Source organism: Cornus florida, unplaced genomic scaffold (assembly GCF_030987335.1).
Source record: "Cornus florida cultivar Cherokee Brave unplaced genomic scaffold, ASM3098733v1 CherokeeBrave_3.0.0_Hap2_Chr01, whole genome shotgun sequence".
Classification (NCBI taxonomy): domain Eukaryota; kingdom Viridiplantae; phylum Streptophyta; class Magnoliopsida; order Cornales; family Cornaceae; genus Cornus; species Cornus florida.
The window spans coordinates 113,492,099-113,511,555 of record NW_026775571.1 but is presented as its reverse complement, the minus strand read 5'-3'; the positions used below and the strand labels follow the sequence as shown (position 1 = coordinate 113,511,555).

Here is a 19,457-nt window from a genome sequence, read left to right as displayed (position 1 = left end):
AGTTGTTTAGAATTGTGCTTATTGGATGATTTAGCTAGAAAGTTGTAACAACATTCTAAAAGATAAATTATAATATAGAGTTATAAATTTAAAAGAATATTCTAAAGAGTAAATCCTGATAGTTGATTGTAATGCATTATTATATAGGTGAGGAAAGGATTTCTATATAAAGGGTGATCATGAAATTAGTTACCATCCAAATAGAGATGATAAATCAAAAGGGAGTAGAAGAATGGGAGAGAGAAGAGATATTCAATGAACCTGAGAGTTATGCGACACCATTTATTACCTCTCCTTCTAAGGAGAACTTTATCTGAATTCCAATTTCCTTCCGTATTCAACATCAAGTTCTCTATTATCATCTTCATCCCATCGTCAACCATCTTTGTTCTGAATAGAGTGGCCAAGGGTTCTGAGCCTCCTAATTTTCAAATTTTGTATAACACCCCTAAAAAAGGTTAATTTACAAACAAAATTCACTTTTATTCCAAATTTTCATTCAATTGGCCCCAATTTTTTTAAAAATATATATTTACCCCAAAATAGTTAGTTTGAAAATAAAATTAACTTGTGAACTTTTAACCATACCCTTAAGAGAACAAATCTTGTGAACTTTTTTTATTCAGGTTTCTTGCCAAAAATTCAAAGTAGATGGGGTTTTATACAATTTGCCTTATATAAGTGGAATATGGGCATTTTCGTCTCTTTCTTTTTTCTTTTTCTTTTTTTCATCCACTCTGTTATCCCCTCGGATAGTTGAGGAGGGGTTTTTTGTTAAATAATTAGTCTAGGGGGGTTTATTGCAAAAGGCAAATAGTAGAGGGGTTTATTGCATTTTGCCCTTTAGTAAATAAAGACCATTATAAAGGTCAGCAAAGTCATTTCAGATAAGGAAAAAAAAAAAAAAAAAAGTCATATCAGATGGAGGGAGGGCATTTTGGTTGGATCATCCATTTTTTTTGGACATAGGGGGTAATAATAACAAGTGAGAACATTGCAAGATTTTTAAAAAGTTTCATCCGAGTGTAATTAGGTCAAATATCGGGAGAGGTCAATGTATTTAACCATTTTTATAATATTTATATTTTTTTTGTATTTTTATTTTGAACTACTTGAACCCGAAACAAAAATAAGTGTTTTGTTGTAGATTGTTTTGAATAGTAATTGGAAGTATGTTTGGTAACGTTCATTTGTTGCAAGATTTTTGGAAGCAAAAACATGAAAACAATATTTGGTAAAAAAGTATTTCAAGTTTGAATAATATAATGCTTAGTTTTAAAATGTCATTTAAGTGTTTTTTTTTTTTAAAAAAAAAAAAAAAAAATTATTGTTCATCACACTATAGTGCACAAACATATAAAAATATCAAATTGGTGTTCAATTTTTAACTACTATTTACGAAACATTTCAACACGGTATAAAATAATACAATTTTTACCAAACGCATTTTTTTCACTGTTCCTACTACAGTACTCAACAAAAATAGAACACATACCAAACATGCCCTAAATGACCATACTTGAGTCTGGATCTATGTGCAGCCAATTTATGCAAAATAATTTAAATGCACATATCCATTTTTCTTTGGTATCGATTCGAATGTTAATACCCGATGGACCAAAAATATAGATATTTTAATGCATAAAATTTAGACCATTATTTAACCATGTGTTTTTTTGGGTAGGTTTTATTTAACTATGTTATCAGATAACTTAAATCAATTTATAAATGAAAGATATAGGATTAAAGTCTCTAAAGAGTACTTTAAAGTTCCTTGCCATGAAAAATAAATTAAAAAATAAAATAAATTTAATACTTTAGAGTTCTTTGCCTTGAAAACATTCTAGCATCATAATAATATTCTTATCATAATATCGGACAGATATTCCCACTTTATTTTTGTACTCTTGTAATTTACTTATTTAAAAAATATATATATATTTGAATGACATAATTAATCCTCACATACGCACACAGATCAAGTCCTGGGTTTTGCTACCTAACTTGAATAAATTGAAATTCCTTATTGCACAATATGCAATTTAACAGATAAAGAAAATTGGTGCCTTACCCTAGTAATATCAAATTAAAAACATATATATATATATAAATGCATTCCAATAAGGGATGCCACAGCCATTTCTAAACTTGACAGATCCCAAACTAGTTAAAACTTACTGGTGTAAAAGAAAATTATTCAGTAAAATAGTGTCATCAATGGAAAAAAGAAATTTATTGTGGATCATATAAATGTTGTCCATTGTACAACTTTCAGATTAAATGAACTGAATACATTTCATAGCAGCTACAAGCTAGCAGCAATAAATGAGGAAGATTCTTGTTGTTTTTCTTGTTGCTTTAGGCTGTCTGCTACATGGGCAATCACTCCAGCTCCAGCATTATGAAGCCACTCACTCTTCACCTGTGTTAAAACAATAATAGTAAACAACTAACGAATATAAACAAGGAGTCAAAATTAAAATGGAAAATTCATAGAATTCGGTACATGAATGTTGTTGTGAGCAAAGAAGGGCCAGAATGCCGAGTGAAAGCTCACGTCAACTTTTTTCCACCCCAACTGTTGCAATCCGCGTATCATTTCCTCTGTTGACAAACAGAAACCATCATTACTGTCTTCTTGTGGGACAACAATTGAAGTTCATTTGTACGACTGTCTCATCAGCAGTTTCAGTTGGCAGGAAAATTACCTTCCATAATCTCATGATACTCTACTGTGTTCTGTGGGTTGGGTGTTTTTTGTGCTGCTTCCTTTGCTTTGGCTGCTTCTGGAGGAAAATGGGGACCCTCAGATGAGACCGGTGGGCAATACTCAACGTCTACAACATGCTTGTAACCATCCAAAGATCGCCGAGGGGGCTGCCAATTTTAGTAGGTAATATCAAAAATAAATACAATAAAATAAAAACACAGGAATTCAACAATATACTTCTGATTGGAATAGTATACTAAAATATAATATAATCTAATTTGATATTTTTAATTTCAATTCTTACTGTTTACTTTGAATAACTTCGACACTGCTATTTAAGTTGAACACAATGCAATATTGAGCCAAACCTTTTAAATTCCCAGTTCACCCAACAAATTTAATAGTTTATAAATTATAGGATCTTAAATACTAGAACTCCTCCAATTTCACTAGCAGCTGGACCACCATAAAGCCAAAAAAACAACAAAATGACTTATAGGTTCAAGAAATATCAGAAGTCCAAAAAAACACTCTTATTCAACAAGCAACAAAGAATTACACACTGGACACTCATCTTGTCATAACAGTCCGCATCATTTCCCCTAGATGACTTTAAAAAATATATATTCTTCGTTTCACTTTTTATATTCCCATTAAGGTCTAATTGTCAAGATGTTCATTAATTTGCAGCATCTTTTCATGACTCGTGCAATCAAGGCTTACACTGAGGAGAACATTATATTTTTTATTCAGAACCTTCTAATTAACTAGTAAGAGACTAGTTAGTCATTTTATAAGCTAAACAACAGGGTTGAAACTTATGCCCAAAAAAAATATCTTATAAAACAAAAGATACGAAAAAGGGAGGAGCAGCACATCTATAGAAAGTACAAGAAACCAACATAGCCACCAAGGCCACCAAAAATATAAAAAAAAAATTAAAAATAAAAAAAACACAGCAGCAGGAAATATTTTAGTTACTTCCCTCTGAAACCAAGAAAGGTCAGGAGATGAAAATTTTAGGTGCAAAAATAGAATTGAAAATAAACTCTTGAAGATGACTTCTCAAGATTATAGCAACTGTATAAACTGGGCGGTTCATTCCTGAATTTGCCGTATTAGGAATTATGAAAAACAAAATCAAATGTCTAAAATCTCTCAAATAGTGTGATGATTAAAGTATATTTTCCAAATCTCCCTTAACCATGATAAAAGGGAATTTTCTTCAGCGTATTAAATCCCCAACAGAGGAATAGATTAATCTCCCTCAACCAGTTTGTGGGAAATTCCCTTTACAGTTGTTTTTGTGTAATCTTGTGTTCTTTGGCAACTTTCTTAGATTAATATTATTAATTACATTAATCAATGTTAAGGCTATCAAAAGTGAAATGAAAATAAGTTAGTCTTTTAAAAAATTATGTGAAATAATTTAAGGATAACGTTACTTGTAAAAGGTCAATGTCTCTTAATTTTGTCCTAAATAAATAAATAAAAGGTAGCTTCTCATCTACGTATTTTTATATCTCTTTTTGATAAATTTTAACCCTCACAAATCAGGACACTAAGCAACAGTATTCATTTTCCTTCAAACACCTGAAATTATTTTTAGACCAACAGCTTGAAGACTTTAAGAGTGTAACCAAAAGTTTTATAGCCATCAAATGTTTAAATTCCACAACTCCTCCCATCTGGGGTCCAAAACACACCCAAAAAATTAACTATATAAAGGAAGATCTTTAAAAATGAATAAAATCATAAACAACTCTTCCAAACTAAAACCAAACGGGAGGTGACTGAATTAGGATTAAGACAAACACAGAGGGAGAAAAAGAGATCCACCTTCTAAATCAACCATAACACTAATCATAAAATATCTTGATCATTGATATGTGACTCGAGACCTTCTATCAGATTCTGCACACTAATCATAAAATATCTTGATCATTGATATGTGACTCTCAAGACCTTCTATCAGATTTTATATTTTGAGAAAGTCAAAACTTTAAGAAACAAAATAGTTGAACTGACCACAGTAATTGGCAAACACTCATAGAATAAAAAACCTGATCCATGTAATGAAGTTTGTTAAAGTAGAAGGGACCTGCCCACTTAATTAAAGAAGGAATTGTTTAAAGTACCCTTGCTCTTCGAAACTGGTACTACCATTTGAAGAAACAACATTCATTATTCATCATCCTTGTAAATCCCATATTTCACAGGCTTATTGCACAATTTTGAATCTCCTTCAAAATTCCTACATGTAAAAAACTCAAGGTTCTTAAAATACCTTCTAGAAAGATCAAGGCCTGTAAACGATGTGATTGATAGCATCTAAATAACTTCAAACTCTGCAATGATACTTGTTAGACCCTGCACTGGTAGTATTAAGTCTGGCTTCCCAATATATATATATTCCTAGATCTCCCTACCATTTATCATATAGGAACCTTAGACCGGGACCCAAAACTTAGTTACCAGAGGAGCAAATGACTAACAGCTCTATTTGGTGTCTTCTTACATATTTCCTCAAGTGAATGCTCATATCTAGAATACCTATTGAATGAACGTTTAATGACGACTTGGCAATTTTTTTAAAAGGAATAAATAATAGTGATAATAGAATGGTGTAACCATCCATATATACCCATTCAATTTCCCATCCGGATCCGATGTAGGACAAATCCCACTTGTAACATTCCACCCAAACTCGCAACGCCCTCATTGCGGTTGGGCCACCCTGCCTACCCGGGAGAGCTCACTCGGACGCCTCCAGCTCGGCGCTTAGCGTGGCACCAGATCAAGGACTGCGTCTGGCTCTGATACCAATTGTAACAGGCGGATGTTTCCGATCCAACACAAAAGCTTAAGCTATTAGGTGGAGCTAACAGCCAACCCATTTATACCCATTCAATTTCTCATCCGGATCCGATGTGGGAAGTCCCACTTGTAACATATGAGCATATGAAGCAGTTTAGAACAAGAAATCACTAGATCACCTTAACTAGTTCTGTCTCCCTTCTTACGGAGGATGTGCGCCAACCAACCATATCTGGATAATGTTAAGGCATCAAGAAATAAATTTACCAGAGGAACATCAAACAGCCAAATAGGAAGAAGCAAGCATGACAGGCTAGCTTTGCTACTTAAATGATAACATGTTGCAGGATACGGTCGTAAGAGACATTTGCATAAAGAACACGACACCTAAATGCACCAAGGGCCGATCTGCAAGACAACAGAAGCATGCAAGTTTAGGAGGAGTAGCAAAGAGGTGTCACCTTTGAAAATGTAAAAGAGCCTTCTTTACTCACATAAATTGTCCATCTTCACAATCAGAAGCCATTCTTAATAGAAGAGGCGGTTTGTCAGGTTTACCATCAGTGAGGAACAGCTGACTACCAGTTCGGCCAACAAATATGGGAGCAATTGGTGGAGCAAGTTTTTCTAAGATGGGAACCCCAAAGAGAATTGGAAGCTGAATCATAAAAGATAAATTAACTGTCTGAGGTCAGGTTCCACAATTCCAATCACTACCAACAAAGATGTAATCTTCATTAGAGATGTATGCTCAAGAAGCATGAGTGTCAGCAAGGGATTTCTATGTGTTAGAAAGGCCATTCCTGAAATGCCATGCAAAGTAATAATATACGGATAACCACGAAAGATGTTTTAATAAGTCGCAAATGACTGGAGTAGAAAAGTTTGCCTTTCTCCATTTTTCAGAGAAAGAAGTAAAGTTCATGTATTTTCACCAAAAGTAGGTCATTGTGGAGTTGCTGCATAATAATGGACGTTACCCATTAAAGAAGACAGATATCAGCACCTGAAATAAATAGTGCAGGAAAAAGTCTGCAATAATTATCAGTAATTTCAAATGTATGATCTTTCATTCTTACATGCAGAATCAGTTCTATAATACATTCTGGAGTCCATATATGCAATGTATGATAAGAGACCCTCCTTTTAGTTATCATTAATGTATTTCCAAGGCCAGCTTCCAATTAGTATGTCGTGTTACCAACCACTAAACTTGATGCCAAGATTCTTACATGGTCACATTTTCATTTTCTATGACAACATATAATTCATAATATTTTATCCTCTATCTAAAAGATTCTGGAAAGAATAAATGCTATTAACAATCCTCGTATTAAAGCTTAAAATGTATCATGTTTACTAATTCATTTCAATGTCACATCACCACAACTGTTGTATGTACTTTTGCATATCAGCAAGATCTTAGCCCTGACTCACACCCTCAATAGACACACATAGCAGAGGAACCTTGAGGTTTGTTCCAGGTCTGATGTCCAAAATGTCTTTCACTATCTCATCACGAATGGGACTACATGAGATGCTATTGACCTGAAAATTAATACGCACTATATCCATTTTAATAGATACCGACTTGAAAGGATCTTGTGAGAATTTTCAATCCTCTTCCTGACATTGTATATTTTCAACATTATATCCAGTCATAAGAATATTCAATAGAAAGTCAACTTAGCATCAAAGCAAACTGCAGATTAAAGTCAAGGAATTAGCAAGCCGATATTCAGTTTTTTAAATGGAAAACTAAAATATGCGGTAATTTGGTAATTACACCGATTGCCGAACATAAAGAAACTGATGCCTCTGAGTGACAACTTACCAGCAACTTTAAGTAGTTGGTAGCAGATATCCGGATGCTATACCATCAGGAAGCTTTTAAAGGAGGCATAAAGAGACTGATGCCTCAGAATAACAACTTACCACCAACTTTAAGGAAGTTGTGGGTAGCAGATATCTAGATGCTATACCATCAGGAAGCTTTTAAAGGAGGGGGGTTTGTTGTCAGAGCTAATTTCTAACATCTCACTCAAAGCAGGGGAAGACTTGGACTTATAAAAAGCACCATTTATTACATAAACATTTTATGCATAATTAATTATCTAGTAAAAACTTTGCAAAGATTTTTCCAGCTATTCCAATACGTTAGTCGATAAAAGAAAAATCACCACTATCTCCTTTCTCAAAGATATAGTGGGTGAGGGATTCTTAAATAGGTATCTTGGGGAACCACAAAAATTATAGTTTAATTAGATTGTAATAATGACAAAGAGAGGTGAAATTACAATGTAGAGACCCAATGTGAATTGGAATTATAGGAAGTGGCCCTCTCCTCGTAACACTCTTCCTCTCTCTATAGCAACACGACTCATGGATTGTTGAGTGAGGCCATCACATATTGTCCTAGATGCTACCTTGAAATCAAGTTGTAATTGCACTAGAGCAAAGCATATGGTATAGCAATGGGGATCAGGGTTTTATGAGTTGTGTGCACACACACGCATGACAGAGAGAGAGGTAAGTTTCATCAGGTTTTCAACAATGGTATTCATGATCATAATCTCCAATTTAGAAAAAAAATTCCATTGCTAGTACGCCCATGAACTTTGGCCAAGTACCAATGTACATCAATCCTTGTCTCGTTGATTGTGATTTGTGGTTTCGTTCCTTTACATTCCCTCCATATTAGGGTACATGCTTCCCCATGGTTCTCCACATTTGAATGCACAAAAGAATAACTAGTCCACAAAGAAACCTAAAAAACCCCAAAATGCCATGTAACTACAACCTTATTCAGGCAGGTCCAGACTCCAAACACATATCTGCTAATGTGTCAACATGAAAAAGAAATAGGTCCTTTTTTCATAAATTGTAACTCTACCCATATTCATGAATTAGTGCAAGTATTATCGTTGAGTTGCCGTTTCAAACCTTATTCCCTGCTCTAACTTCTCTCTTTCATTCTTCTGCCCTTCCTAATTTATTTTCTTATACCCGAACACAGTGTGTTTCGAAAGAAAACTGATACCAGCCCTTGAGTAAGTTTCTCGTGTAATTATCTATGAGAGTGATTATCTTAAACTATGGAACTATGGCTCAACCTGGATTATACTCTGCTACAAATATCATAGTTCATTACCAGTCATTTGAGAATACTTTTCACCTTAAAAAATATATATATATATGAGAATACTTTTTACCAGAGACTTATCAAAAAGAAAAAAACAAACAAAAAATAAAATAAAAAAGAATGCTCTTCACCAGAGAGCAACAGGAAGCTTTAAGACTTCATATTCCTCCTCCTAAATTTATAACCTAGCAAAATGAAGAAGCATAAAAGTACAAAAGAAAAAGATCATACAAAAGGTACAACAATAGTGGATGCCAAAAAAGCTACATCAGAGACGATTGAATAAATTTGAAAATATAAGATCTTTGACCAACTAAATCAATTAACAAGTCACAATTAGCCACGTATTGGAGGTGAGATTTTATAAGCCAATAAAAGAATTTCTGGTTAAACTACCACGCCACTCAAACCACGTTAAACCACCTTAGTTTCATTAGAGACAAAATTCACCTGGCCACTAGCTAGCAATGTCTTGAGGAGAAATATAACTCCCATCAATTTAACAGAATGGAGCCAGCAACAAACTGCAACTTTGTTTTTTTCCATTGGAAGCATTCAAGTATAATGGAACACCTATGTCAATTCGGTCAAAATATGTATTACACAGATAACTTCAAGAAAAGATGCAAAAGTGGACCCTGAATGGTGTCAATGTTAAAATAAACATAAAATAACAAATTAAGACAACAAGCTATATCGATGAGAACGAACCTGCTTCTTCCCTCTCACTCCTAGATGTGGAGTTGCCAAGGTTATAAAATTGATTGGCTCCAACCCAGCAATCAAACCTCGTCTCGAAGAGCATGCCGTTTCTGGGTTTGCATTCATAGAAATGGCTAGATCATCAAACTGATTATGACCTGAAGCATTTGGTGAATAAAGGACAGCAATTGCATATCTCGCAAACAGTCCACCAAGAGAATGGGCTAAAAAGGATATCCTTTTTAGGCTGTCTTTTTTTTTCACAACTTGCATGACCTGATCATAGCAAAAGCCAGCCAAAGTACTAACAGGATTTTAATAAATTTCTTATGAAAGCTATAAGCTACACTATAGGATTTGAAAAAAGGTCTTTGTTTAGTGAAAATCCCCCTGGAATGGGTACAGACTTAACCTCCGGCTTCCGCACGAAGTGCCTACCTCACTTCAAACCACAATTCCACATGACAGCCTAGGCTTTTGCCAGTGCGCAGGTAGTGGCAGCTAAGCAACATTATTATTGGCATACATACACATATATTTCAATACTCACTTCATCTGCTAATCGTTTTCCAGCTCCATCAATGCCGGTGAAGGTTTTAGTGTAAGTGTTGCATGAACTTGCTGCACACATAAAGCAGTTAAACGTTGAAATGAGAACAAAGTTGAGATCAGAATAAAGTAGCATATCTTAAAATTTATATCACATAAGATTCCAGAACTATAATCAATTTCACAGACTATTCCAGTTTCATATTTGAAAATTTTTAGGAGGAGGAGGAAACACGTTGCACAAGTAACAAAACTGAACTCAGAATAAAGTTACATATCTTAAAGCTTATGTCAGAAACAAAATATTGCAAAACTATTACTAATTTGACAGACTATTCCAGTTTTATATCTGAAAAATGTTTGAAGGAGGTAACGCGGTGTACAAGTATACTATCATCGTCATTTCATGTGCCTTATTTCAACTCTTTTCATGTCATCAAATGTAAACTTAACATGGCCATTGTCAATCCAAACCATGTCTTGAATTTGAGAACAAAATCAAAGGTCTTTCCTGTACACCACACCCTCCTTCCCAGCAATCCCAACTACAACTCCATGGTCCATCCTTCAAAATATTTACAAAATTACATACTTGATTGTGCTACTGTCCACCAAGAACCATGTGATTAGTCAAAGAACGAAAATGCAAGTCTTTTTTATACTAACTCCACGCTTCTCCTTCCCAACCATCTGATTCCCGAACAAAGCCCTCAACTAAACTGATTAATTATTCCAAGTTATGCTATTCTTTTGCTCTTCTTTGCAGTATTCAACTCATGTCAATCAGCTGTTCCCTACTTGATCCCAAAATTAAAGATACTCTGGTACTTTCTTTCTTTTCTTATTTGTATTACGTCAAACAGAAAAATGACATCAAACTCATATATTAGTAATAAAACGGAAGTATGTCAGTGCGTAGATGACCAAACCATGAATTAGGAAGTTTCTTCCCAAACGCCTTTTCAACTCCGCTTCCGCATATGTCCAATCACTTGGGCTGCATTAGTAAGAGAGGCTCAGTCAAAATAATATCAATTTGGATATAGAATACAATACAAAAATACTCGACAAAGCCTTTTTCCCAACTATTTGGGGTTGGCTACAATACAAAACAAGAATAATCATTGTATATTAAATACGGTCCTCATGCGATATCACAAGTGTAAGAATGAGAATCATCTATTAAGCTTTAAAATTTATCTGGAGTAACAACATACAGACAGAATGAAATCCCTACATGTTTGACAATGCAAAACAAAAATAAAATAAAATAAATAAAATGTAAAAGCAAAACAAATAGATGAAGACCGTCTCAGATTAAATAATAATGGGTTCTACACTATTCGAAAAACTCTCTGAGAATGATGAACCAGTTGAATAACTCTAAGGAAAAGCTTTGGAAAAGACGAATGATTACATCCTACCACGTGACAAAGTGCTTAAATTTTGCCACCATAACATTTCTATTTTTGACCAAGCACGTTGTACATACATATATGTATACACTCAAAAATCTTAGTCCGCATCCACTCACACACACACACACACACACACATATTTTACATCACAGTAATAACACATATAATGAGCATTTGCTTTTTCTTTCTCTTCGCTTATTTTCATGTTCACTTCCTTTCTGATGTGTAAGTCCTCTGTTATGGATATAATTTGCAGATAGTTATCAGTCCATATGTACCTAGCCAAGATGCCATGAACAAGAACAAGAAGATGATCAGGCTCATCTTTCTCACAAATAGTGCCCCTTGGTGATGTAAAACTTCCTTGAGTGGTACTCATAGCATGAGCTCTGAAGCTTTGATGTTTCCAGGTATTTTTAACACCTGCACAAGTTTAATAACAAACTCAGACGGTCAGACCAAAGGAAGGAAATGCTATAAAGGAAAATCAAAGTATCATCAACTGCTTCAGTATGATACAGTAAAGTAATAAATACAAAGCAAGCACAAAGATGTAGGACATGCGCAGTTATCCAGCATATCACTTTGGGGCAAACAAGAGTCACCTGAAACATTCTCAGTATAATAAGTTTAAAACTGTGAACAATGGAAGCAATCCACTGCATATGAAAAGAGCTTAAAGGCCCTAGTTTCAGCAATAAGGTTTTCCAACAGCATTGCAGAGATGATGCGGAGACCATAATGGTCATAAATAGCTATAAAACCCACTTGAATGAGTGTTGAATGGTACTTGATCCCTGGTTTCTCAAACAGAAGTCAGGAACTGTGACAAAGGAGCTACAGAATACAATGATTTCAGTTAGTAAGGTTCCAACTCTTCGTTAATGTGTTCAAGCTAAAACTTGAACTTTTTTAAATGAGGCACACATCTTAAAACCGACAGATTACTAAACCAATCATGCATGCGACCGTCATAGACATGTTTTCTTCTTCTTGTATCATCTGATTCCTGGTGAATGTCAGTGAATTAACATTGATTGACTTTTGTTTTTTAATCTGATTCTAAGGAATTTCCGTCTTATCATAATTTTCCTGGTGAAACTCTGCTAGCTACAGCCTACCATCGATTGGCATTTCATAGGCATGTCTTTACCAAATCAATTTCAGTAACAGTAATAAATTTTGGCAATATGAGAGATTAACACCATAAGTTAAATTCCTTCTTGGTTCACTGTTGTCAGTCATGTCTTATTTTGTCATCATATTTTCAGTGATCTGCAAAGAATGAAATTGGTACTGCCAACATTTTAACTGAGGGTAATCATGCATATCTCAACTCAATTTTATCTTTCTCAACACCTGTGACCTGCCTAGTGATCCATTGTTGAGCATCATAATTGACTTCTTCTTCATCTCATGACTCTCAACTCTAACCAAGGAATCATGTTTTACCATACAAGGTAGTTGTAGAACGCATCTGTCACAATATTTAACCTCTAAATTTGCCTCCGTAGAGAATTCATCTTTTGTAGCATTGCGTAAATACTTGAAACCAAATTCACAAGACCCTGTTACCTCTTGACATTAATTGCCAACAAAGCCATTCACATATCTGGCTTACAATCTTCGTGGCACTTATCCCCTGATTTCAACTTCAATGTCTATGGTATGTTCTGGTATCTACCCTGGACCATGAGAATTACATTGAGAAATCTCTGTTGGCATGCTAGTTGTTTCCTGCTATGTTTCACAACCGGCTTCTCTCCTGTGACGAGCAACCTCACAAGAATTTGGCATCAACTCATTAAGGTCGATAATGAGCTGAGGCCAGTTTGAGCTAACCAAATATATGTTCTACATAAAGCAAACACAAATAACTGGGAACAAGTTTTACTGTAACAGTGTAAGACATAAATGCTTCTATAATTACAATATCCATATGTCTAGATGGCAAAACATCATGAAAAGTTATGTTAGTTCTTGTAAGGAGAAAAAGAACAAGGCCCCAAGGGAATGCCATAACTAGTTGGTTATTGTGTGAACATGAATGAGTGCCATAGGCAGCTCTAGGTTAAGTTTAAAGGAGCAAGGGAGCGCAAGGAGCCAAAATGTGTATTAGGTACAGCTAGCACTTGTATGAATGTGGACAAATGCATCTTTCATCAAAGCATTTACATAGGTTATATATCTCAAGAATTTGGCAACAAGTAGAAATGTCAATTATGCAACACATTGCTTGCAAGAACAAAATTCAACTGTTCATCTTCTTAATAGTGATATAGGATAGAGATCTTCAGCTAGTATTGATGCAATCACCAGCTTGTTTAACATTACATGTCAATGCTTCTAATTAGAATTCTAAGTCATTGATAAAAATAAAGATACTAAAGGAAGAGGGGACATTCGCAGACCTAAAAAAAAGCTTCCTACATTGCCAATATCACCTCCACTTAGGAAATATTATATAATTTTATGCAAACAAAGATAGTTGATCAAGTGCTTCTGGACTGAAACGCAATAATATAATGACCACAAAAGTAAAAACACGGATTTATTAGCACAATTGTAAAATACCTTGGTAGTTCAATTACTATAATTTTAGTTAAATATGCACTTAATTCCCGATACTGAATACATTTCAAGGTCCGAATTTCAAACATAATACAATAACTTGCTCCGTCGATAAACCAATTGTGAAGTACAAAAATGAAAACCTACATAACGACATAGCTGAGTAAAGACGATAAAACAAAAACAAAAACAAAAAAAAGTACCAAATGAGTTGCAGAGGATCCAATTAAAGCTCTGGCGGCGATCGATGGAGGAACAACAAGGCGAAGACGAAGAACACGATGAAGACGGTGGTGTTGCTGATGAGGAGGATGAATGAGAAGACGAACCTAAATGTCCATTTGTGAGGTTGAATCTCGGAGAATAGTGAAGCAATGGAGCCGGTGATGCCATTTATATACAGGGCTAAATATAATACGGAGTATATCCGAGCCCGCAGCCGCAGGAACCTAGAGAGATAAAGTAGAGAGATAAACAAAGATCCCTTTTTCTCGCTGTTATGTCAGCATAATCGTCAGTCTCTGCATTATCCTGATCACTAGCCCATTCCCTGGCTATTCAATGACATGTATTATTACACAGTGACACATATATACGTATACATATAGTTGGATGATTTTCTCTCTTTAAAGGGAGGATTGGGGAACGGAGTCATGGTCTGCGGCCCGCCTAATACGATTCAACAAGGCACAAGACAAGACAAGACAAGACGAGACAAATTCGAGGGGACACCTGTGTGATTGTAGATAGCTGATATATAGAAGTTATAGGGACACTACATAGCGACGACGATCCAGATATGAGTAGTCTTCTTGGTGCAACTGGTGAAGGTAATGATTTTTCCCAAGTTGCATTTTTCGCAAGGAGTGGTTAGGTTTTTTTTTTTTTTTTTTTTTGGTTGTTGTCCAACCAAAGACACGTGTTGTCTTATCACTGGTCAAAACATTGAAAGTGTAGTGAGTAAGGTGGGGACTTTATTATTAGTACTAGTATTATTTAAAAAAAGCGAATCAAGTCGGATAATAGTGATGATAAGTCCTGACAAATTTTATTCATTAACAACTCGGATGATAAATGTCAACTATTAATTCGCCATCTACGTAATATCGTACTTTTGTTCAATATTGAAATGTGCTAAGGAAAATGTTTTTCAAAGTGAACAATCAAGCCAATCTTTTGATTATTTATAACTTTCAAGTATACTAAGTCCCAAATATAATCCATTTTTAGATATGGATGTTTAATTAGGTCAAATTATTAGGCCTTACTATGATGTTGTGTTTGGTAAGTAAGAATAGAATGTTTATTCCAAGTGTTTCCTTAATTAGTAGGAGTAGTATAAAAATTAAATTTGAAATAATTATTCACTTCACATGAAAATTCATTCAACAACTACACTTTTATTTCATTCCCAAGTTAATTTTTTTTAAAAAAAATCAAGTTCCCCAAAAAAAAATCACGTTTTTAAACCAAAAACTACCACGACAACCACTGTCTTTCACCATCGCTACTTCCACTATCTTCCACCACCGTCTTCCACAATCATTAATGTCTCTGTCACCACCATTAGTGTTACCATCACCACTGTTGCTACTGCCTTCTACCGTTACCGCACTGCCTTCATCATCACCGTATATCACCATTGTCTTCTACCACCACCACGTACACCACTGCCGCTTCCCATCACCTCTACCTCTACCTTTCACCACTAGGGCTGCAACTTGGGCGGGTTAACCCAGTCCAACTCAACCCCAACCTAGAAATTTTAAAATTATGGCTTAAAATTCACAAATCGGATTCATATTCAGGTTGGGATTTTGTAAAAACCCAGATATATTCGGGTTTGGCTTGGGCTCAACCCGAACCCAACCCAAAACCAAAAAAATTAAAATTAAAATTAAAATAAAAAATTTTCTCTTTTCTATCTCCTCTCTCTTCTTTTTCTTTTAGTTTCTCTCTCTGCCGGCGTCCCTCTGCTGCCGCCGCCGCCGGCATCCTTCACGTCAGTCGCTGATCCGCCGCCGCCGTCCCTCCGCCACCGTTACTTCCAAAAATTAAAACAAAACACATACATATAAGTAGAGAGGGGGGCAATCTTGAAAGTTGAGAAACAACTGTTGAAGCTGTCTCTCACCTGCAATACCGCCACCAAAGCTGTCTCTCACCTGCAATACCGTCGTCGTCGTCATTACCACGTCTACCTTCACTGCTTTCCACCGCTTCCCACACCATTACCACCGCCTTCTTCCACCAGTACCACTATTGTCTTCCAATGTAATACCCCTAATTTTAAAAAGGATATTCCTAGTATTTAATGGTATTTAATTTATTATTTAAGTGCATTTTATTTGATTATGTGTCATTATTTTTTTTATTAGGTGCTTAATTGTTTTCTTTTGTGGTGATTTAATTTATTTAAATGATATTTATTTTTAGTTATTTGATTGGAATTACTTGTTAGTGTTTTAATTATTTAATTGGCATTAATGGTTTAAGTGTAATTGGTTTAGTTATTTGATTGGAATTACTTGTTAGTGTTTTAATTATTTAATTGGCATTAATGGTTTAAGTGTAATTGGTTTAATTATTTTATGTGTGTCTTATTTTATGTGTGTCTTATTTGGTTTAATTGGGTTTACTAATTATTATTTTGTTCAATTAGATTATTTATTAAGTATTTAATGGTGAATAGGGTAATTAGGTAAATACATCTAACTAGGGTTTTAATTACAGTATAAATTAGGGTTTTATATTATAGCCGTCGTAGGTTTCTACGTTAATTGGATGGGCCGGTTAGGATTGTGAGTTGGACTTAAATGAACCTAGGGTTTAGGAAAACTCTATAAGTATAAGGTAGACGTCTGTGTAGTGTTTTTTTTAAACAAAGCACACGTTTTATGGAAGTGGAGAAGGAAAAACGCAGTTTTTCCATTCTGCCCAGATTTCATCAAACATTCGATCCCGCTTCGTCCGTGGTCCGATCGAGCTGAATTTTGGAGGAGAGGTTCACGACTCAGTGACGCACAATCTGAACGGTGGAGATCAGAGTTTGACCTCGGGAACAATAATTCATACTCGTGAACAGTAACCGGGTCGCACAGGTTTTTTCCCCATTCTGCCCAGATTTCATCAAACATCCGATCCTGCTTCGTCCGTGGTCCGATCGAGCTAAAATTTGGAGGATAGGTTCATGACTCAGTGTCGCACAATCTGAACGGTGGAGATCAGATTTTGAGTTCGGGAATAATGTTTCGTACCCGTGAACAGTAACCAGGTTTTGGAACTCGCTGGGATTTTTTAAGAAGACGACGTTGAAACTTTGAACAAAAGTTTCTGAGGCAAGATTCTATCCTTACTCTTTCCCTTAGGCTTCATACTCTTTGCACTCTTAAATGATTCCAGGATTAATGAAGATTAAACCAAACTAAAATGATATCTGTTTTGCTATGAAACTGGTAGTTACAGTAGTGTTGTATGCTTGTTCAACCTAGACTAAGCATGTTTGTGGATGCATTGTGGTTCTGTGGTCCACGTTTTTCCTTACCACTGCTAATTTAAATTATTGGAAGGATGGGTCTAGATGATAGCTATCTTAACTTCTGTAATAGCAACTGTTGGAACTTAAATACTAGGAGGATTTGAGTTTAACACTAGATCGGTTTTGTGGAACACTATAATTTGAGCATGTCTACATACATACTGTGAATATTGTTTCGATGCTTACATTATCACAGTTAGTATCAACTGTGGAGGTTAGGATTTTATGATACATACCCTATATATCTGTATGTCATTTGTAAGGTGTTAAATGGAAGTTTTAATTAATTCTGTCTTTATATCAGACTAAAGGGAACAACTTAAATTGGGCATGTATATGTTGTTGTTATGACCCTATTTATCAATGCTTATTTTATTACCGCTAACATTGAATGTTTGGATGTTGGAATTTAGTTGATATATACTTGATTTATTAGTATTATTGACTACTGGAGGATTGGAAAGTAGGCACCGGTATGGGACGGTGGCATACTAAGGATGGGTTTGGTTTTTAAAACAATACCATTACCCACCTACTTGGAACAAGGATGGGATTAACTAAAAGTTAAGTCCCGTGGATTTGTATTGTCATGGCAACTACTTGTTGAGCAGCAATACCAGAGATTTTGGATGGATTTTATATATGTACTGTTATGGTGCCTCGGTATGAGCTTGAGCCTCAGGACCAATGGCTAGAGAGCGTATATGCATCGGGATGTGTAGCTGGCTACGATGGTTGGAGGTGTACCCTGTTTAGGTATAGGTACATATGCCCACTTCGTGTGCATTTTGGCATGTTACCTCTATTCAGGTTGAGACCAGCCTGTAGTCCAGTGAGAGTTCTTTAGTGTGACTATATATATATTTACGGACTATTAGCTATTGTTGAATTGTTTAGGATGTACATGCATATCAGGCCTTTGTTTGGATTGTAGTAGTATAAAATTTCCGCGTGGACCTGACCCACTTCTATTTTTTAGGTACACGACAGTTCCAGGCTTAGACGTGTTCGTGCTGAGCAAAGGTCTCTATTCACTCTTCCGACGATGTAAGACTCTCTCTATAGTTTTATTTCTGGACGTTTATTACAGTTGTTCTATCTTCTGTTTGGATGTTTAATAGGGGTCCACTAGAGATGGATTCCCAAGTTGTAAACTGATGGAGTTTTGGAGTTTGGGTTTGATGGATTTTAATAATTATAATATTTTGCGGATTCTATTTTTAGTTCCTTCCAGCTTTAATTTCATTTCTTAATTTATTTTGTATTCCGTGTTCATTATAAAATATTAATTGTTTGATATTCCCTTGGGTTTGGGCCTGGGTCTGATCAACCTGTGTCTCGGATCCGAGGGGTATCACATCCAACCCCACCATCCACAGTCACCTTCCACCTCCATCACCACCACCACTTACACCAGTGCCACGACCTTCCTCCACCACCACTTACACTATTGTCACCTTTTACTTTCACCATTACCACCATTTCTTTTAAAACAATTATAGAAAAACAAAATAACATTTATTTGTCATTAAGAGGGGTATTTCAGATAATTCAATTTGAACTTCATTAAATTGTAAGTTTTAAATTGGTTTAACTAAATAGTATAATAATGATTATTATCATTTCATTCCTGCATCATTTTATATTTGCAACAAAAATTAGAATAAAAATAATCATTTCATTTCATTTTATTCTCATTTCATTCATACTTGCATTTTTCATACCAAATATAACATGAATTAGAAAGAGAGTTAAAGGAAAAAAAATAAAAAATCGATACAATATGATAAAAAAATGATATTGAGGCTAAATTAAAGAAAATCAAGTGTCAAGGTAAAGAAAAACATTATATACTTGAATGTCTTGTATAAACCGACAACGAAGTTTAAATAAAACGTCAAATTAATGCAATTTTATTGACATTAACAAACAATAAAGGAGTCTGACTGGTTCCGAAAGCGTTGATGAATTTCATGTCAGGCATAGGGAGAACTTAAAAAATATAACTAA

General features: G+C 35.0%; 1 protein-coding gene across 2 annotated transcripts; it reads right to left on the bottom strand.

The window, feature by feature from the left end:
- Positions 1–2,214: 2,214 nt before the first annotated feature.
- On the bottom strand, positions 2,215–14,724 carry LOC132315164 (uncharacterized). 2 transcript variants are annotated; one of them, XM_059813877.1, is made up of 11 exons: positions 14,113–14,722; positions 11,617–11,761; positions 10,850–10,917; positions 9,922–9,992; positions 9,381–9,647; positions 6,022–6,185; positions 5,880–5,935; positions 5,707–5,759; positions 2,709–2,877; positions 2,507–2,604; positions 2,215–2,422 (listed from the first exon to the last, which is right to left on the bottom strand). In XM_059813877.1, the coding sequence occupies exons 1-11, from the start codon at positions 14,300–14,302 to the stop codon at positions 2,306–2,308; spliced, it is 1,398 nt and encodes a 465-aa protein (XP_059669860.1). In that variant the 5' UTR covers positions 14,303–14,722; the 3' UTR covers positions 2,215–2,305. The 2 variants fall into 2 exon arrangements, with proteins under 2 accessions (XP_059669860.1, XP_059669861.1); XM_059813878.1 differs by lacking the exons at positions 5,707–5,759; positions 5,880–5,935; positions 6,022–6,185 and having other exon boundaries at positions 14,113–14,724.
- Between the last annotated feature and the right edge of the window lie 4,733 nt (positions 14,725–19,457).

What these genes read in the sequence shown, in the direction of transcription:
- LOC132315164 (XM_059813877.1), bottom strand. Translation starts at nt 14,302, where the DNA reads ATGGCATCACCGGCTCCATTGCTTCACTATTCTCCGAGATTCAACCTC. An exon ending in GGGAGACAGAACTAGTTAAG is followed by an intron (nt 2,878 to 5,706) that starts GTGATCTAGTGA and finishes TAAAATTGGCAG; the next exon opens with CCCCCTCGGCGATCTTTGGA. An exon ending in GTATCATGAGATTATGGAAG is followed by an intron (nt 2,605 to 2,708) that starts GTAATTTTCCTG and finishes GTTTGTCAACAG; the next exon opens with AGGAAATGATACGCGGATTG.